Below are 18,900 nucleotides of genomic sequence, written 5' to 3'. Positions count from 1 at the left end.
TATATTCATGGAAATCAAGATATTCAAGTACAGTAAGATTTAGTTTTAGTGTATTTCTATTTTATGGCAGAACCCAAATTTGGCATTTATCACAAACTTAAAAGTAGACACAGAAATGGTGTAATGAGCATTTAATTTACAACATGCGACAGATCACAACTTGTAGTTTAAATACACTTTTAAAAACATGTAGAAAAACAACACAAGTCAATGTGAGCTCTTTGTGATGTGAAGTAATAATACTCTGGACATCTTTTCTTCTAAAACATAAAAAATCACTTCATTTCTCCACCCAGTCAGACAAACTCAAATCACACCTCGCCCTTTGAAATTAGCTCCATTGTCTTCAGATAATTTCTTTGCTGAAACTAAGCGGCCCAAATAGCTTGCAAATAGCAGTATAATCTGTCGCCAATCTATAGTTAACAGAACATTAAGGCACTTTGGAGAGAAACCCAAAATAATCTGAAGTCCACCAGGCTGCTCCTGTTTTAACAATCATACTGGGCTTTTTGAGGTTTTAGCTCATTAGCACGTAGCACAGTCGTGAAGGGACGTTTCAGTTTTTAGAGTGTTGGCAATCTTCAATATTATTATTCATTATATTATAACATTCTTATTTGTATACCATTGCAAATGGCGTTAGATGCGTGTTGAGTACACAGAAAACGGCTATAATCAACACAAAGTACTGTATATAAAATCCTTGGATCTCCTGATTCCACGTGGCTTGTATTGACTTTGATTATACCTTTTTTTTACTTTGTCTTGACTTTTTCAGCCAATAAACGTTGCCATTAACATCTAAAAGTTGAGCTTCACATTTATGTTTTGACCTTAAACCTGGATCTATTTCAGCACATTGTTTAGTTGTTGTTTCCTCGGCTGTAAAAGGTGAAACTTTGAAACTCGACGTTAAAGCAACGGACACGAAATCCTCGGTCTTAAGAAAAGATTGTGTGAACAAAACTAAATAGACCTTGAGGTTTCATTTTCTAATTAAATATAAGTTATATTAACCCTAAAAATGAGAGACGTCTGTTCTAATAGAGTGAAGGCCAACCACATGGAATCAGGGCAGAAGTTTGGTCAAACAGGGTTTGGATTGAATTTAACCGACATCTTCTCCGAGAAATCAATCCATTTGAAATGTCTCTTGTCAGATATCGTGAAATATATGAGCCAAATGTATGAAACTGTCCGTCGAAGACCAAGATGTGTCTTGTGACGGCTGTGGATCAGCACTTGTACTTGACCGTTTACAATCCGACCGCAGTGGACAAACTTTGCAAACGGAAAGAACAAGCATCAGAAAATACGTGCACAGCAAAATAAATCATGACAACAGTCTGAGTAAATCTTCTATTACGATTATTAGAGTAATGTCCATGATTACAGGTTCTGCTTTAGATGATAGAGAGCAGAGTTGATTATCTTTATCTCAAAGCTCAAAAGCCCCAAACGTCCAGGCAGCAAATATCAAACCCGGCTTTGAAAAAAAACAAACAGAATATGCACCGATAAAAAATGACCCAAATTCAATAACAAAAATGGAAGCCAGGTGGACATTGATGGAAAAAGCAAAAGTTCATCCATTGATTCTTGGAACAAATCAAAGCACGCTGACTAAATGTAAACATCACATTAAATGAACATCTTGGACTGTGAAAGAAAGGAAATATGAAAGTGAAATGCAGCAATACTTTGTAGAAAACTGGTGACTACCTGCGACTACAGTAAAATGTCAGCAGCCCCGTGCGATTGTTGCCCGTCAGACGAAGCCGACGAGCTGTAGAGACTCAGAGGCCAAAGACACGTTGAAATCTTTGGCCATTGATCCAGTTTGATATATTCGGAGCCTGGTGTCATCGTCCATAGGTCGGATCACTTCTCTGTTTCATTCTGGGTTCAGGTAGATTCATCAGTTTGTGGTAATCCGACAATCGCCTCCAACCGCGATCACATTCTACGTAGTTTTCAGTGTAACACATAGAGAAAGTGTTGGAATACATTATCACACAGTGTGAACCGATTTAAGATATGCACCAGAAGTAACTGTATTTATACCGGTTTATATTTTGTCAAGCAACCCTAAAGTTCCACACATTTAAAAATCAAAGGGAAACAGTCGTTTGTAATTAGACAAAAATGCTCCATTCTGTGCTCGGAGCTGCTTCAAAGGAAACGTAACACGTTTTGGCGTGTGAACAACATACGGCAGTAATCTGACGCAACGCTCGGCTTCACATCGTCCACGGCTGTAATAGAACAAATGGCAGGAAAGTTTTCCCACTCGATCACAAACCGTTACGTTGTAACTCAAACGTGATTTTTAGTCCTACAAACATCACTCGGGAAGCAAAGTCTCCGTGTGGAGTCTGCGTGTTCTCTGCGCGCCGGGCGGGTTTTTATCCGGGTCACCCGGCTTCCTCCCGCCGCCCAAAGACACACAACAGGGAACTGAAGCCGCCCGTTGTTGTGCGAGTGGAGGTGAATGGGTGTTGGTCTCTATGTCCGCCCTGCACTGACTGGCGACCAGGTTTACCCCGTGTGTCGCCCGGCGCTAGCTGGCATTGACTCCAGCTCAAAGCAGAGGAGAAGCGGGATAGCATTACGATAGCATTAGTGCTAATAAGAAAACAACTACAGCACAACTCAAACTAGGAGGGTTGTCGGCAAACAAGCTAACGTTAACTAAACTTTTTTGGCAGATATCAAACTTTTTGAAAGTGACTTGCATTGTATATGTAAATTATTATCATTTCAGTGACAACTCGCCTTAGTTACAGAATACTGATTGTCTACTTATTGTCTGCTAGCTTGCTAGCTAAAGCTAACGTGACATGGTTAGAGCGGCGTTCTAGTCTGCGGCAGTGCTCTCCGTCACGTAGCCATCAGACGCTCAGCCGGGGAGAAATGTTTGTAGAACTAAAAGACAAACAAACTTAATACAATACTTTTAACCAACAGAGTGGAAATCTGTGCACACGTGTTAATTAACTGTTAACTCACTGAAAACGGAGTCAGACAGAAAAACAAAGTACAGGAGAACTTTCAGTTCTGTTTTCTACACTGGATATTTAAAGGTTCTTTTCAAAAGGTTCTCACTATTTTTATGACGCCGGTTATTGTGATGAAATTTCAACCCGTCTAACAATTAAATAGAGCTTTCACAAAATAGTTTTTGCCATTTAATATAATTTCCAGATGCATTCTTCCTCTTAATCCTCGAATCAATACATTTACTAATAATTATCTAATAATCCGTTTGTTTTATAAATCCGTAGATGTTAATTGATCCACGTGTACTAATTCATCTTTATAAATTCCATACTTCCTTTATATTGATGTTTTTTTAATTAATTTGTGCCTGTGTTGAACGAATGTTAGCGTTAAATGTATTAATCCAGTAATTGTTTCTTCCGTTTGACACTGACAGACTCTATAGAAATCATTATGATGTCATTACTTGACTCATGGACTATAACTGCTACTGGTGTGCTTTGTGTTTTTATTTATCTTCAGAAGCACCAAGGACGTCCTTCCTTGTCCCGTCCGTCCGTCGTGGTGACACTAATAAATCCTGTCCTTTGATGGCCAACTCGTGAATAAATAGATTAATTTATTTAACGTGAAGCTTCATTACTGCCACACCCGGATCAAGTGTTTTTACAGATCAATTCATTCTTTAATCAATCAGTTTGGTTCTTCACATTTGTTCACAAAATATACATTATGACTACACTTCTCTTTTAATTAAAAAGACAGAGGCTGCACTTTTAAATTGTGTGTTTTAGCATTGTTGCCATGCTAATGTTAGCTTTTGTTTCGATTCACAGACTCTTTTAGCATGCTACTGTTTTTACCACACGTTAGCCCCTGAGTCATGTTTGAGCATTCAACAGAGCCATAAGCATGCAGGGGATTTCCTGCAAAACATTAACTGGTTAAACACTAACTAGTTACTGTTTGCGCACTAAAATAATCACAGAATATTTTGGTGTGCTAGCAGAAAGTAGCATAGCAGGCTAACAGGGCTTCGCTGTGCGTCAGGGAGTTTAAGAAAAGGGATTTTAAAAAAGAGCTCAGTGCAGCTGCTTTAATTCATCTATTCATTTATACTGAGCTTTGGGACTTTTAAGAGTAGAATATGACAAGTTGGAATGGATGAAACATTTGATCATAAATCAAGCAAATCAAAGCGTGCAGTCGCAAAGCCGATTTTGGCAGGAACTTTGTCTTTTTTATGGCACACAACGGAAGTCTGTTATTTTAGTCTAAAAAGCTTCTCTGGAGACTGGACAGATAACGAGGGAAAATGTAAAACCGAGCACCTTAACGTTAAATGTCAGTCAGACAAGGAAAAGTATTGTGTAGTAATAACTAGTAAAGCAACAGCTGGCCCTGGATCAGCTGTTGCATCACCTCTATTTTAACTCCCATCAGGTTAATTATCAAAGCAGAAACCAACTGTCTCCTTCATGCCGGATTACTTCTTACACTGCTGCACCTAAAGGGGAGAGGAGGCAAGGATGAGGGAAGGAAGCGAGGATGGACAGAAGGAAGAAAGAAAGGGATGAGGGAAGGTGGGAGGAAGGGACGAGGGAAGAAGGAAAGTAGGCAAGGAAGGACAGAAGGATGGCGGTCAGGAGGAAGGGAGAAGTTAAGATGGGAGGGAAGGAAAGAAAGGGAAAGGATTGAAGGGAGGATGGAGGGAATTTACACAGGAAGGATGAGAGGATGGAGAGAGGAAGGGGTGAGGGAAGTATAAAAGGGAGGGAAGAAAGGAATGAATGGAGGGAGGATGGAGAGAAGGAGGAGATAAATAAATGCAGGAAGGAAGGAAGCACAAAGGAAAGGGAGGGAGGAGAAAAATCACAGAGGGAAAGTGATGAACAGATCGAAGAGACACGGAACTGTCCTTCTTATGGTAAACAATCATTTCAAATCATGTATGTGTTTATTATATATTATTATATATATACACAATAAATACATAAATCAATTCAGGTCTCTGTTGGTTTTAGTGATCTGATCTGTTAAAGACCAAGAGTGAACAGAAAAATATGACATTTGTTTCAAGAAAGTGATAATTACACATGTGAGCCAGATTCACACACACACACATATATATATATATATATATATATACATATATATATGTATATATATATATATATATTTATTTGTATATATACATGTATATATTTATATGAGGGCATACCGGTCTGATGGGAGCCGCAGGTCACACTGTAAGACGTCCACAAGCTAACGGCCATCAGGAACGTCGCTATGAACCCAAACACCTGCAGACAAACATGTGAGCACAAATAGTAAATACAATTTCTTAGAAGAGACAATAAAATAAAAAATATAAAATAAGGAGTTTCTAAAAGAAGTTAATGTAATCGTTGTGACGTTTCATCCTCGCCATGTTTGTTTTTTTGCAACCAATAAAGACAGGTTACCATATTTGGGCGTATCGATCCAACCAGAGCAAAAATGTCCATTAAACCACTTTATTTAACAAACCTGTATTTGTATTTTTACTGTTTAAAGAATAACACACATATGATATATGCGTTTTCATTGATGCTTGATGATTAATGTTACAATCGGTTGTGGAAGCTACTGCCCCAAACCAACGCTTTTTCCCGTCTTTTATGGAGGGCGTTCGCCTCCGACACCTGAGTAATAACTACAGTGTGTGTGCGTGGGCGAGCGTCCGAGCGAGCACGAGAGAGAGAGAGAGAGTTGTATTAGTGATACGTCACCCTGATTGGATATTTCATGATATTGACCATGCGTGTGTGCGTGTGTGCGCGTGTGTGTGCACCCTTGTGCGTTTACTGTTTTGACGTGTTAGCCTAAACAACCAATCGGGTAATCTGGCTTCCATAAGTCAGTGCCTACTCTCTAACAGGGACCAGCAGGGGGCACCTATCCTCTGGTTCAGAGGATAGGTGCCCCCTGCTGGTCGGGAGAGAGAATGCAGCTTCAACACATCACATGACATCACATGTCATTTATCTGACGCTTTTATCCACAGCGACTTACAATCAGAACATTTCAACCATCAGGACACAAAGTCAGAAGAACAAGAAACAAGAAAGTGTGATTTCATCAAATAAGCCGATTTACATCTCGCTGTAGATAAGAACCATTAAGTCCAATGTAAGTGCTGCAGTTAGTTAGTGTGTTAGTGGAGGTAGAGTCTGAAGAGGTGTGTCTTTAGTCTGAAGATGTGAAGGCTCTCTGTGGTCCTGATGTCTTCAGAGACCTCCTTCACCATTTAGGAGCAGGACAGCAAAGAGTGGAGATCTAGTCCAGTGTTTTGCTCTCAGTGAGGAGGAACAACACATGACACATTTTGCACATGAAGCTTTGACTTCACGTTAAAGAGCCGCAGGTTGAAGCCTGGTTTATCCACAGTCTGACTGAGGAATACAGACTCACGCCACCTGCTGGTTCGATACTCAACAACTGAATATCTCTATGTGAATATCTCTTTATGATTATTTCTATGTATGTATTGCTTTTCTATCCTTGTGTGCATTTTATAATTGGTAACAACATTTAAGGGGTGTTGTTGTTATCGCTCTGACGTACCGATCCGGCCACGAGCGCTGAAACTCCTCCGCTCTTAACGGCACCGACGATGGACGCAATGAGGATGAGGATCGTCCCGACGGAGTAATGGAAGAACTCCTGAAATGACAAAGAGACAGACGCGGTTTAATCACAGATACGCACATTCTACAATACGGTATTTATCCTCTTATGGTGAATCATCTCCTTGATTAACTCCACTGATCAACCAGAAGAAACAGAGTGTTGGATAATAGGTGGACAGCTGACGTATTAAGTCCATGAAGGTTCATAAGAGCCCAAACAAAGTTAAACAACGAATGAATTAAAGGTTGTATCCAGAATGTTGGAGACTTTTAAAAGATGCAAAAGAACTAGAAAACATTTTAAATGCAAAATGACATTAAAGCTGCGAGAAGCGATGAACGGGCCTTGCATGTCGGGGGGGCTGCACGACAGACGGACATGTTGGAATAAAAAAGAAAATGTTCAGAGCATTGGATCAGAGCCTTAAATGAATACATGTTGGCGGCGCTATCAAGCCAACATGCTGATTGGAAGCATTGAACCATATAAAGTAACTACATATTTAACTGTAAATGTGTTTTCCAATTTTAGTAAAGATTGGAACATATTTAGTCCCTCAAAAACACCTCAAATTGACCTTGAAGATTTGGGTTGCCATGGCAACAGCCTAAGACGAAAACAAAACGTTTTAATTACTTTTAATCACCACGGCGTTGGGAGTGTTGCGTCAAAATTTGAAGTGGCTGTGATAAAGTCCCAGGGAGGAGTTCGTCTAAGAGCGTATTGACCAATAAAGAAATATGACTGATTCCTGTGGATTTGGTCCACAGCATGGTCCATGTTATATATATATGCCCCTACGGTTGCATACATGTAGGTCATACAGGGCACTGGGGCGGCTCTGAGGAAAACTGCCAGGGGGCGCTATGGAGGCAAGTTACCGTTTTTGAGGCAAAACTCCACATCAGCTCTTTGATGTCATTACCTTGGACACTGACATAACTTTTCAAGACTTGTGGAATTTGCCACGGCACCGAAATATTTGCTTGAACTTTCATACGAAAATAGTGTTTTCACAGCAACACATTTTTCCAAAAGCTCCCAATATTCACAGTGAACTGTCATCAAAGTCTTAAGGCTCATATTCACAAATCTGAGATTGATCAGCTTAAATGGCAAAGAGATGCACATAAAGGTGTAAAACGTTTGCATTTCCCTTTGCCAATAGGCGGCGCTGTAACTTTTTGAACATCCCCGCTTTAGGGCCTAGCGTTATGAATGAGACATTTTGGCCAGAGATAAAAATGTTCCTTGGAGTTATAACATTTTACATTTTCAAGAAAATGGAGGGCAGGCCACGCCCAGGTGTTTCAACCGGGTTTAAACTAAATAGGGTGTGTTCAGGGACTCGATGTGGGGACTCTTCAACGGTTTTCAGGCCAAGGTCTCCCAAACCCATGGTGAGATGGAGCAGGGACCCCCTGTTCTACGGAGTTTGGTCCCCCATCTTTTATTTTGGAGCTCTGCGCTCTTTAGACGTGAGCACGAACGCGATCTGATTGGCTGGAGCCTGTGACGTTGTATTTGCATGAAAGGAGCTGTGAGTGAACCGGTGTTCAGCTTGAAAGTCTAGCAAGGAGCATTTGGATACCATGATTGACTTCTTTGTAAAGCACATCCAAGAACAACTGTGAGAAAAAGTCAATTGGTGAAACTGGGCTTCTTCTGATACGGACGCCAAATTTGCAGTTTCTGAATATGATAAAGGCCTCAAAAGTGCGACTAGAATGTCGAAATAATAATAATAATACTTCAAAACACAGTAGGGCCATAGGCGCTCTAACTCCAACTAACGGCCGCTCACCGTCAGCGGCCAGTTGATGCAGGGCATCTTCGCCTGCAGCCTGAACAGGTGCATGAGGAAGAAGACGAGGAAGGCCATGAGGAACCACAGCGCCACCACCTCGAAGTACTGGAACGCCGCCCAGCTGGGCCAGCCGCGAGCACAGCGCACGCAGAGGAAGGCCACGAGCAGGGCGAGCTGCGGATGATAGCATCACGTTAGAATCAGACCCGTCTTTATCAGGCTTTACCCCTACAAAGGAATAAAGATACCGCCACAATAAGATCAGGGATTATGCCGAATAATGTACATTTGAGTCAGTATTCAAGAAACAGTATTTACAAGATTAACTTCACTGCAATGCAGCTTTTAAAACAAATATCTCACAAGAAATCTTCCACTTCTCAATCCTGAACATTTATTACCTGCTATTTAAGTTATTAATTAACGACAATTACTTTACACCGCGTCATCACACTTCTTTTTACTATCATTTTTTTAAAAGTAAGTTGCTCACTGGCAATTGGGAGGGGCATCATCACCATCTCAACCAATGAGAGTGTTTGGGGGCGGGCCTAAGACTGCCATCTGTCACATGACACGTCCCCCAGTAGAGTGGTATAAAACACGGTAAATGTCAGACTGCTGTTGCTTGGAAGGTGCTTATTGTAAATAGTTTTGCTGGAAAATAGCTTAGGTTTTATATTTGATTCAATTCATTTCATTTTTAGGTTTTACGAGAAGTATTTTAACTGCTACTGTGTGATGGGAATATTGCTGTTAAAAAAAGTCTTACAAAAGCTCCCAATAAACTATAATCAATAATTACGTTTTAATTTAAAATTAAATGCGATTGGCTGGCGACCAATCCAGAATGTACCCTGTCTATCGCCCAAAGTTGGCTGGGATGGACTCCAGCCCCCCGCGACCCTGTGTGCAGGATAAGCGGTTTGACAATGGATGGATAATTTAAAATTTGAATAAGAATTTAAAAAGGTTAGTAACGTTAATTCAGAGTAGTAAGACTCACTGGGCGACGGTCGGCCAATGCTGGGCGATGATGAAAGAGCTTTTATTCACGCTATTTGGACGTGAAGCGGGATATTTTATTGTGAAAGGCCAGAATTGGGCTCCCGGGTATGTTCACAGCCTTGATGGTATTTTTGGAAACTCTTTAAGCGATGTTTAGTCTCCGTGAGAAACAATGTTTCCAATGCCGATGGACGCCTGTCCGGGTCTTGGCTACACCAGCGCGGATATTTCACCGGCGTCAGCGTCCTTTTACCGACTCTCGTTAAGAAAATGTTAACTTCATAACTAAAATAGTGTTTGGCTCAAAAATGAAGGCGCTAACGCCGTCAAATCACCTGAATACACTACACAATTATTTTTAACAATCGTTTAGCTAAAAATTGGCTGAGTTTTGAAATAGTGACGTTAAAGCTGAATAATATATATAGTCGGTAGTGTTTCTTATTGTTATTCTTGTTATGAATTCTCAACCAAATCAGATGCAAATTATCAAAAAGCTCTAATCTGGGACATTCATATTTGAACTGTACATGGTCCTTTTTAAATGAAAGTAATTTATACACACACGTAGTATTACTTTACCTTTAGCAGTGTATCATTATATCCACATTACTGTTTATATTAACACAAATGCATGTTTATATCTACATGTATACATGTGTACACGTTAAGCTGTATGTAGATTCGTGCATTGACGTATGTATATTTACCCACTTGTGTTAAGTTTTAAACTTAAGTTAATGCACTTAGTTACGTTCCATCCGCACACAGCAGTAAGGTTATGACGTCACCGTGTCACGGGGTCCACGCCAACAACAAGGTGCGTTCTCTCGAGGTGGAGCTCCGTTATGAGCGACTCCACCCAAACTACCGCGGACCCCCGTCCCCGCGAGCCCCGGTACCGCGCCTCACCATCTGGCCCAGCTTCAGCAGGCCCGGGATGGTCCGGGTGTAGCCCAGGTTCAGCGCGCCGTCCCCGGACGTCCTGCCCGCGGTGGTCGTGCTCGTGATGACGGTGTGCGACATGCTGCCGGTGAACGGGCTCTGTGGATGTTCCGTGCACGCGGCGGACTGCAGCAGGGAGGCACCGCGCGTCGGTGCGTTACACCCGCGTCAAGGCAAACCGGATAAACACGGCCGCTTCCGGGTCGGATTTCACAATAAAGGACGACCTCATAGTTCTGTCTGATCTTTTGCGACTTTATGGACTTTTAATTTAAGAATGTCATAGGTTCAAATTAAAAACGTAACTAAATTACTTCTAACTTACACCAACTAGTTTTATCACTGTAGTAGTATTTCCCAATCCTTCTCTAAAAATAAAATATTATACAAAATATATAATTCAGTATCGAATATACGGTTAAAACACACCACAAACGAATTTGAAATTGTATTTATTTGTATTTTAAAATCACAAATAAAGTTTTAGTAAATACAGATTTAGAGTGTAGTTTGAGGCTGTCTTGTTTTGGTGCCTTTATTGTGAAGGCCACATCCTGTGTCTCCTGAGTGTGACGGAGCTGACAGATCTGTGGGCGTGGTCTCCATCAGGAACCACTGCAGCAGAGCAGAACCACCCTAATACCCTCATTCAGCACCACACAATACACAACTAATACACGCTAAACACAACCCGCTGCTGTCAGGACGGGTCTACACAACGAACACACACCGGTTCTGCACGACGACACATTTATTACAACTCATCACGTTTAAACTGCACTCAAATTGAAACTGAAACGTATTTCTGTCTTAAACAGCTGATTATTGATCAAAGTGGTTATTTCTGTTGGTCTTTGGAGAGCAGGTGAACAACAACAGATTCACACTTTAACAACATCCTGTGACCACAAAGTGCAACACGCACACACACACACACACACACACACACACACACACACACACACACACACACACAGGAAGTGTGTGTTCTGATCGCACTTGAAGGCTGTTACTTTCAGATCAAACTGAGAAAGTTTAAAACTGTTTTTCCCAGTGGTTCATTTACTGGAGTACCACTTAAGTACTGAAGTACTTCTCTAGTGCGATACTTTATTGCGGTATTTTAGTACATTACTCTAGTGTGGTACTTTGGTGTGGTACTCCCGTGTGGTACTTTGGTGGTACAGCGTCTGGGCGGTTTGGAGCCCGATGGCGGCGGCGAGCCGCAGCAGAAGCCTCGCTCGCTCTCACCGAACCACAAAGGCTTCTGGGGTTTTGTTCTGGCTCACAGACTCAGTGGGTTCCGCTCGAGGAAAACGGACTTTCTTCTGTCGTAGATCTTCTGTTATCTGCCTTCACAGACTCAACCAGGAAACATCTTCAGGGAAAGACAACAACATTTGGCCTTTCAACGGGCGGCAGGTGATGTCATCCGTAAACTCGGCGAGAACCAAGCAGGTTCTCAGCAAATTAAGGACATCCAACGTGTCTCCATGTCCCCTCCCGTCCAACATGAACGTCACTCTGTTTCTGGGTCTCTCGCTGACACAACGAGCCACAGATCAGCTCAGCGCTGCGACAATGGGACCGAAAGACAAACGTTGACAAAAGCCTCTGACCTCTGTGTGTGTCCCCGGGGGGGGGGGGGACGGGGGGACGGGGGGCTCCACTGCCTGAGCCCGATAGGCCTCAATAGAATCCATCCATGCAGAAGTCATTGAACTGAGAGCCACAACAAAAGGGAAGTTTGTGGACTGAAGGGTTGACCTGCAGGAAGTGAGCTAACAGCAGCTAAAGCCACAAGAGAGAAGAAGACATCAGTCATAAAACCCCAGAAATGAGTCCACATCTTTTCTCTACTGCAATGTTTTGTGAAGGTGTTTTTAGTCTGAAACGAGGTTTTACATTTAATATTTAACAGTGTTTGTCTTTATTAAACGTATAATGATTCTTGGGGGAAAAGAAGTGTAAAAAAACACTTTTAAGTTTCATTTAGTAATTGTGCTTTTCTTCACTAGATGGCAGCATCGACTCACGAGCCTCAATAAATCCGCCTCCAGCTGATCAGGGTTCAGTGATGAAATGCAACACACATGTTAATGCAGCGGTGATATTAATCCAGAATAATTGGATATTCAATCCAATTCAATTCAATTCATCTTATTTTGTAGAGCCCAAAATCGCAAATTACAAATTTGCCTCAGAGGGCTTTACAGTCTGTACACATACAACATCCTCTGTCCAGAAACCCTCCATTGGCACAGGAAACACTCCCCAAACAATGAAAAAAAAGGGAAAAAAGGGAAGAAAGCTCAGTGAGAACGTCAGAGGAGGATCCGTCTCCTGATGGACGACTACAATGATGTCATGTGCACAGAATGAACAATGTATAATACATGAGACTATATGACAGAAATGATTCAAGTCACTGTGAGTAGTAAACCAGACGCACAGCAGGACCACTGCAGGGACCACCACCATCACATCTCTGTTGATGAGGTCTTAGTCCTGATGGACCTCAGCCTCCTGCCAGATGGAAGGGGCACAAACAGGTTTATGTCCGGGGTGAGAGGGGTCGGCTACCATCTTTTTAGCTGCTTCAGAGACCTGGAAGCGAACAAGTCCTGCAGGGACGGCAGATTGCAGCCGATCACCTTCTCTGCAGAGCGGAGGACACGCTGCAGCCTGCCCCTGTCCTTGGCTGTGGCTGCAGCGTACCAGACGCTGGGTGATGATGGAGCCCAGGAAACGGAAGGAACACCTGTAGGTGGACTCATCCCCACCAGAGATCAGTCCAATGAGGGTGGTGTCAGACAGGAAGTCAGTGATCCACTTGCAGGTGGAGTCGGGCGGTGCAGCTGGGAGAGTTTGTCCTGCAGCAGAGACGGGATGATAGTGTTGAAAGCAGAGCTGAAGTCCACAAACAGGATCCTGGCGTAGGTTCCTGGGGAGTCCAGATGCTGGAGGATGTAGTGGAGGACCATGTTGACAGCATTGGTGGAGCTGTGGGGGATGGAGTCAGAAGATTGACCATCAAATCTGCAGTAGAACTCATTGAGCTCGTCTGCCAGGCGGAGGTCATTCATGGAGTGGGGGGTTGTTGGCTTGTAGTTGGTGAGATGTTTGTCTCCAGACCGAAGCAGAGTCACTTGCTGAGAACTGTTGTTGGAGTTTCTCAGTACAGTCGTTTAGCGTCTCACCGCCTTGCTAAACTTGTATTTTGCCTCTGAGTACAAGTCTTTGTCCCCGCTCCTAAATGCCTGATCCTTCTGCAGGCGTAGTGTTCTGAGTTCCGCTGTGAACCAGGGTTTGTCGTTGTTGTAACTCACCCTGGTGCATGATGGTACACAGCTGTCCTCACAGGAGCCGATGTAGGAAGTTACAGCCTCTGTGAACTCATCCAGACTGTCAGTAGCTGAAAACATCCCAGTCTGTGCAGTCAAAGCACGCAGAAGATCCTCCAGCGCCTCACTGGTCCACTTCTTGAATTCCCTCACCACAGGTTTGCAGAGCTTTAGTTTCTGCCTGCATGCAGGAATCAGATGGACCATGACGTGATCAGAGTGTCCCAGTGCAGCACGAGGGACGGCGTGATGAGCCCTGCTTACTGTGGTGTAACAGTGATCCAGCGTGTCCTCCTCTCTGGTGTCCCTTAAAGTCCCCGGGGACAACGACTAAGGAGTCCAGGTGTCTGGAAGGCGAGTGTCCGCTGTGCGGTTTATTATTATAAATTAAACTAATTGGAGCACTGGTGCACCAATAAAGTCAAATGTTCTTTATATCGTCCGTAGCCTCTCAGCTGTCGCTCTGCGTCTTTGAGGAGGGAGTTTGGATCACTTCATATTACGGACGTTAATCATCTTAATGCTGCGTTCACACCAAAAGCGAAGCCCGTTGTTTGAGTAGACGACTCGTGCATAGCCGAAGCGCCGGCGTGAACGACGCCAACGGTTTGTGTGTAAACGCAGCATGACTCATGGAGACTTTTACCCTTTTACCTCCTCAGAAGCCCCGATGGAGTTCAAAGCCTCACCTGAACAAGCCTGTGATGGAGCGAGCTGGTTCCTCAGAGGAGGCGGGAGCCGCCGCGTGTCCCGCTGGCGCCTGTCCACCTCTTTCTCTAGGCAAAGCATGCTGGGAGGACAGACTGCTGACTGGCTAATGTTTGTCGTCAAATTAATTTCAAAGTATTCATTAATACAGAATTAATAAGAAAAAAAGAAAGTGAAGCTCAGGGCTCTTTGTCCCGGCCTAAAGGCTTCTGGGATCCGATTCACAGCGTGTTTTACCCGGGACCAGAACCTCCGCGGGGTCACGGCAGGGATGGGTTTCTCTTTCCGCTGAGGGTCTCCTCGCCGAGTGCCCGGCTCTCTGTTGCTATGCAACCACTGTGGAGGCACCCTGATTAAAGCTGAGATGTTTCTCAGCTTCTCTGTGAGAAGGACGGGCGTGAGACGAGCTGTCCGAGAGCGCCGGGAGGATTTCAACCTGCAACCCCAGAGGGCTACGACCACAGAAGAAGAAGCAGGCTGACAGAAATAGGGAGGCTTGTTTCTAAAGACAGCGAAGTCAAAGCTGCATTCTGTGTGGAGACCAGCAGGGGGCGACTGCTCCGGTCCCACAGACGTCCACGAGGAGACGACTCCTCTCTTCCCGCCGTAAACAATTAGTTATTCACATGAGTTAATGAGCAGTAACACGGTGGCTTGTTTAACTGAAACATCGAAGCACTAATGAGGTCATCGACGACACCAGCGCATTGTGAGATGTGTGTCTACTGTGTGTGACAACAACAATCCAATGGATCAGTAAACACACAATATTGTTTTCCTCATCACTTGTGTTTTTGTGCTGAAAAAAACACAGAAAAAGTAAAATATTTCTAAACAACATTTAAATGATTTTATAGGACGGAGAGAAAATCCCTGCTGGATCTTTGTAGACCAGCTGCTAACAGATAATATGGATCATTAATAATCAATAAAGAAAACGTGATTAGAAACGTTAGATTTGCTCTGGGAGTAAAAACACCTCCCTGATACCATCTTCTCAGTGCCCCCCCAACAAAACCCATCCATCATGTCTGAAGTGAGCATGTGAGGTAAAGAGAAAATAAAGCAATACGTAAACCCCCCCTAACTCCCCCTCTGACTCCCCCCTTATATTTATTTTCCTCTTTCGTGGTCTCCAGTCTTCTCTAATGATTCCCACATCGCCTTCATCTCCAGCCCCCCCATCACCACCAGTCCTCCCCCACCAGCTCAACCAGGCTCCGCTGCTGCAACCCGAAGCTTTAAGCCCCCCCTCCTCCCCCCTCTTCCTCCCCCCCTCCCCCTCCTCCCCCCTCCTCCCCCCTCACGGTCACTCATTTCTCTGCTGGTTTAACTGGGTTTGTTACCCAGTACAAATATGAACGTGAACTCAGGAAAGATAAACACACACATAACACACATAATCTATATACTATAGTATAGATATTATTTATTATATATATATATATATAAAATAAATGATATCTATATTATAGTATATAGATATTATATATTATTTATTATATATATATATATAATAAATAATATCTATATTATAGTATATATATATATTATATATTATTTATATATAATATATATCCCATTGCTGGTTGCAGGTAGCAGGTTAGTGGAATGAGAACCTCGTGCCTCCCACTTCGATTAGGGTCAGCTGGTCACCATGGTAACAACACTCGCCACACACACACGCACACACGCACACACACACACACACGCACACACACACACACACACACGCACGGTGAGCTGCTGGTAGATGGAGGACGAGCTGCGTTCTGCTTCTGGAGTCTGAAACGAGGACGTTGGATCTTCAGCCGGTTTCATAATAACACGACTAATTCAAATAAAGTCCATAAGGGAACCAGAGTTTATTCAACCATAAACACGTTGTTAAATACTCAAACCCAACTTTTTAATACTGTAAAGCTCCTTTGTGTCAAATATAAGAAGCTTTCTAAAATGTGTCCTTTAGATTGTAAAGATGAACGTTTTAACATCACCTGATGTTCTCGCTTTGTGCTCAGACATTATTATTATTTTAAATACTTCTGTAGCTTTTCTTTATGTATTCAAATGTATATATATATGTATATATTTTTATAAATATATATATATATACACATATATATATATGTATATATATTTATAAATATATATATATATATACATACATATATATATATATATGTATATATATTTGCTACGGATTCAAATAAATCAAGAATTCAGTAATTGCAATTAAGACTAAACCTGAAATGAACGAGTAATAACTTTAGAAAGTCTGTTTTAGACACTTAATGTCACTTTAATGATCACGTTGGAGGTGGAACACGTCTTCTTGTTGTCCTCGTTGCTCTCAGCTCTCCATCATTTGACGTGTTTCAGTGTCAACAATGTCCCCGTCTAGCAGGACGTTCTCACCCTGTTTGTCAGTGGAGTCTAAACACTCAATATTCTAAATGTTCACTTAGAACGACATTGGTTCTTTCTGGAGTTTAAAAGCTTTGGGACAGAAAGCACCGTGACGTCAGCCGTGTGAATAAGTAGCTCGTTGATTTTTAAAGCCTCACTTGAGTTAAGACACTTTAAGAGACGTGGTGGTTCTTCTGCATTCGATGTCACAAAGCTTCTCTGCTTCTAAACTCCACCTTCAGCCTCCGGAGGACAGAAGGAGAAGAAGCGCTGACACAGAATCAAACGCCTGTCAGCCGGCCCGAGCTCCACCCTGTCAGTCACTACACCACCCGCGGGAGGAGGAGCTGATGGGGCGCAGATGAAGAGGATGAAGAGGAGGCAAACGCTGCAAAAACATTCAAGATTTTTAGCCGTATTTTCTATCCAAGTGGGTCCTGGAGTGAAAGTCTGCGTCTGGAGGACAAGTGTGGACTCACTGACACAAACAGTTGTCCTCCTCCGTCCCGTGAAGGACGCGAGGACACTCGTGGGACATCTGTCCAACTCTAAAAGCGCATCTCAGAAACAAAGAGGAAAAACAAGTTGAGATTTAAAATACATTTATGGACAGTTGTTTCCGTCTTGGACCTGATGTGAAGACAAAAGAAGCAACTCAAAGACGGGTGGAAGGATTTAGTGAATTATTCTGAACCGTAATCATGTTTTGTAATAATAAGCTAACGTCTAAAAGCTGAATGTTACGTTGCTATTGAGGTCGAGAAAAGTTTCTGTGATTCAAATGGTGCAAAATACCTTCAGTAAATCCATTTTTTGGTGTTAACGAGGCCGGACGTCAGGATGAAGATTCCATCAGTCCTTTGTGTCCTCAGAGGACACGACTCTTCTACAAGGAAGAGCTGCAGGAGGACGGACCGTCTCATCGTCTCCTTTTGAGAATGATTCTGTGAGTATGTGTGAGTATCTGTGAGTATCTGTGAGTATGTGTGAGTATCTGTGAGTATGTGTGAGTATCTGTGAGTATGTGTGAGTATCTGTGAGTATGTGTGAGTATCTGTGAGTATGTGTGAGTACTCCTCCACTCCTCCGCTCTCTTCATCCAGTTCTAAACATGGTGCTCAGGTACCAGGCTGTGAATGGATGGGGTCCAGCTTACATCCAGGACCTGGTCCAACCCGACATCCCGACCTCTGACCTCTCCGCTCTGCATGTGATAAACTGCTTGTTCCTCCTCACTGAGAGCAAAACACTCGACTAGATCTCCACTCTTTGCTGTCGTGCTCCTAAATGGTGGAAGGAGGTCTCTGAAGACACCAGGACCACAGAGAGCCTTCACATCTTCAGACTAAAGACACACCTCTTCAGACTCTACCTCCACTAACACACTAACTAACTGCAGCACTTACATTGGACTTATAATGGTTCTTATCTACAGCGAGTTGTACATCGGCTTATTTGATGAAATCACACTTTCTTGTTTCTTGTTCTTCTGACTTTGTGTCCTGATGGTTGAAATGTTCTGATTGTAAATCACTTTGGATAAAAGCGTCAGATAAATGACATGTAATGTGATGATTATTCAAAGTGGAAACTTTCCATTAGAATTAACTGTATCATCATAAACAAACCATGAACTCTTATATTAGAAATCCAATTACTTAAATTAACAGTTTTTCCTTCAAAGATCAAAAAACAAGAAGCCAAATGAAAAATAATAAATACGAGAATGTTTCTTCTGGTGTTGAGAGTTTTGATTGTTTGCTGATAATTCTCAGTATCTTATTGCACTGAGTTCCTCCCACAGGAACAACCACATATAGAAAAATACTTTGTACCTGAGTTTAATTACACTTCAGCTTGTACGAGAGGAGTTTCTGCTTGTTCCCCGGTGAGTTATGGTGAGTGTAATCAACACACACACACACACACACACACACACACACACACACACACACACACACATCATCCATGTATTTGTTCACCCATCTAAATGTTTCATTATCT

At 42.7% G+C, this 18,900-nt stretch overlaps 1 protein-coding gene across 1 annotated transcript; it reads right to left on the bottom strand.

The window, feature by feature from the left end:
* Positions 1–116: 116 nt before the first annotated feature.
* Positions 117–10,662, bottom strand: cmtm7 (CKLF-like MARVEL transmembrane domain containing 7). Its single transcript, XM_040165370.2, has 5 exons — positions 10,403–10,662; positions 8,480–8,656; positions 6,610–6,708; positions 5,225–5,306; positions 117–4,510 (listed from the first exon to the last, which is right to left on the bottom strand). The coding sequence occupies exons 1-5, from the start codon at positions 10,514–10,516 to the stop codon at positions 4,497–4,499; spliced, it is 486 nt and encodes a 161-aa protein (XP_040021304.2). The 5' UTR covers positions 10,517–10,662; the 3' UTR covers positions 117–4,496.
* Positions 10,663–18,900: the final 8,238 nt, after the last annotated feature.

This window comes from Gasterosteus aculeatus, chromosome 20, assembly GCF_964276395.1.
Source record: "Gasterosteus aculeatus chromosome 20, fGasAcu3.hap1.1, whole genome shotgun sequence".
Classification (NCBI taxonomy): domain Eukaryota; kingdom Metazoa; phylum Chordata; class Actinopteri; order Perciformes; family Gasterosteidae; genus Gasterosteus; species Gasterosteus aculeatus.
This window is presented reverse-complemented; position numbering and strand designations above follow the sequence as displayed.

Bases quoted from the DNA above. Each gene is read 5' to 3' on its own strand.
- cmtm7 (XM_040165370.2), bottom strand. From the start codon at position 10,516: ATGTCGCACACCGTCATCACGAGCACGACCACCGCGGGCAGGACGTCC. The intron at 6,709-8,479 runs GTGAGCGGCCGT...TTGTCATTTCAG, and splicing joins GCATCAACTGGCCGCTGACG to GAGTTCTTCCATTACTCCGT. The intron at 5,307-6,609 runs GTACGTCAGAGC...GTTTGTCTGCAG, and splicing joins CAGCGCTCGTGGCCGGATCG to GTGTTTGGGTTCATAGCGAC.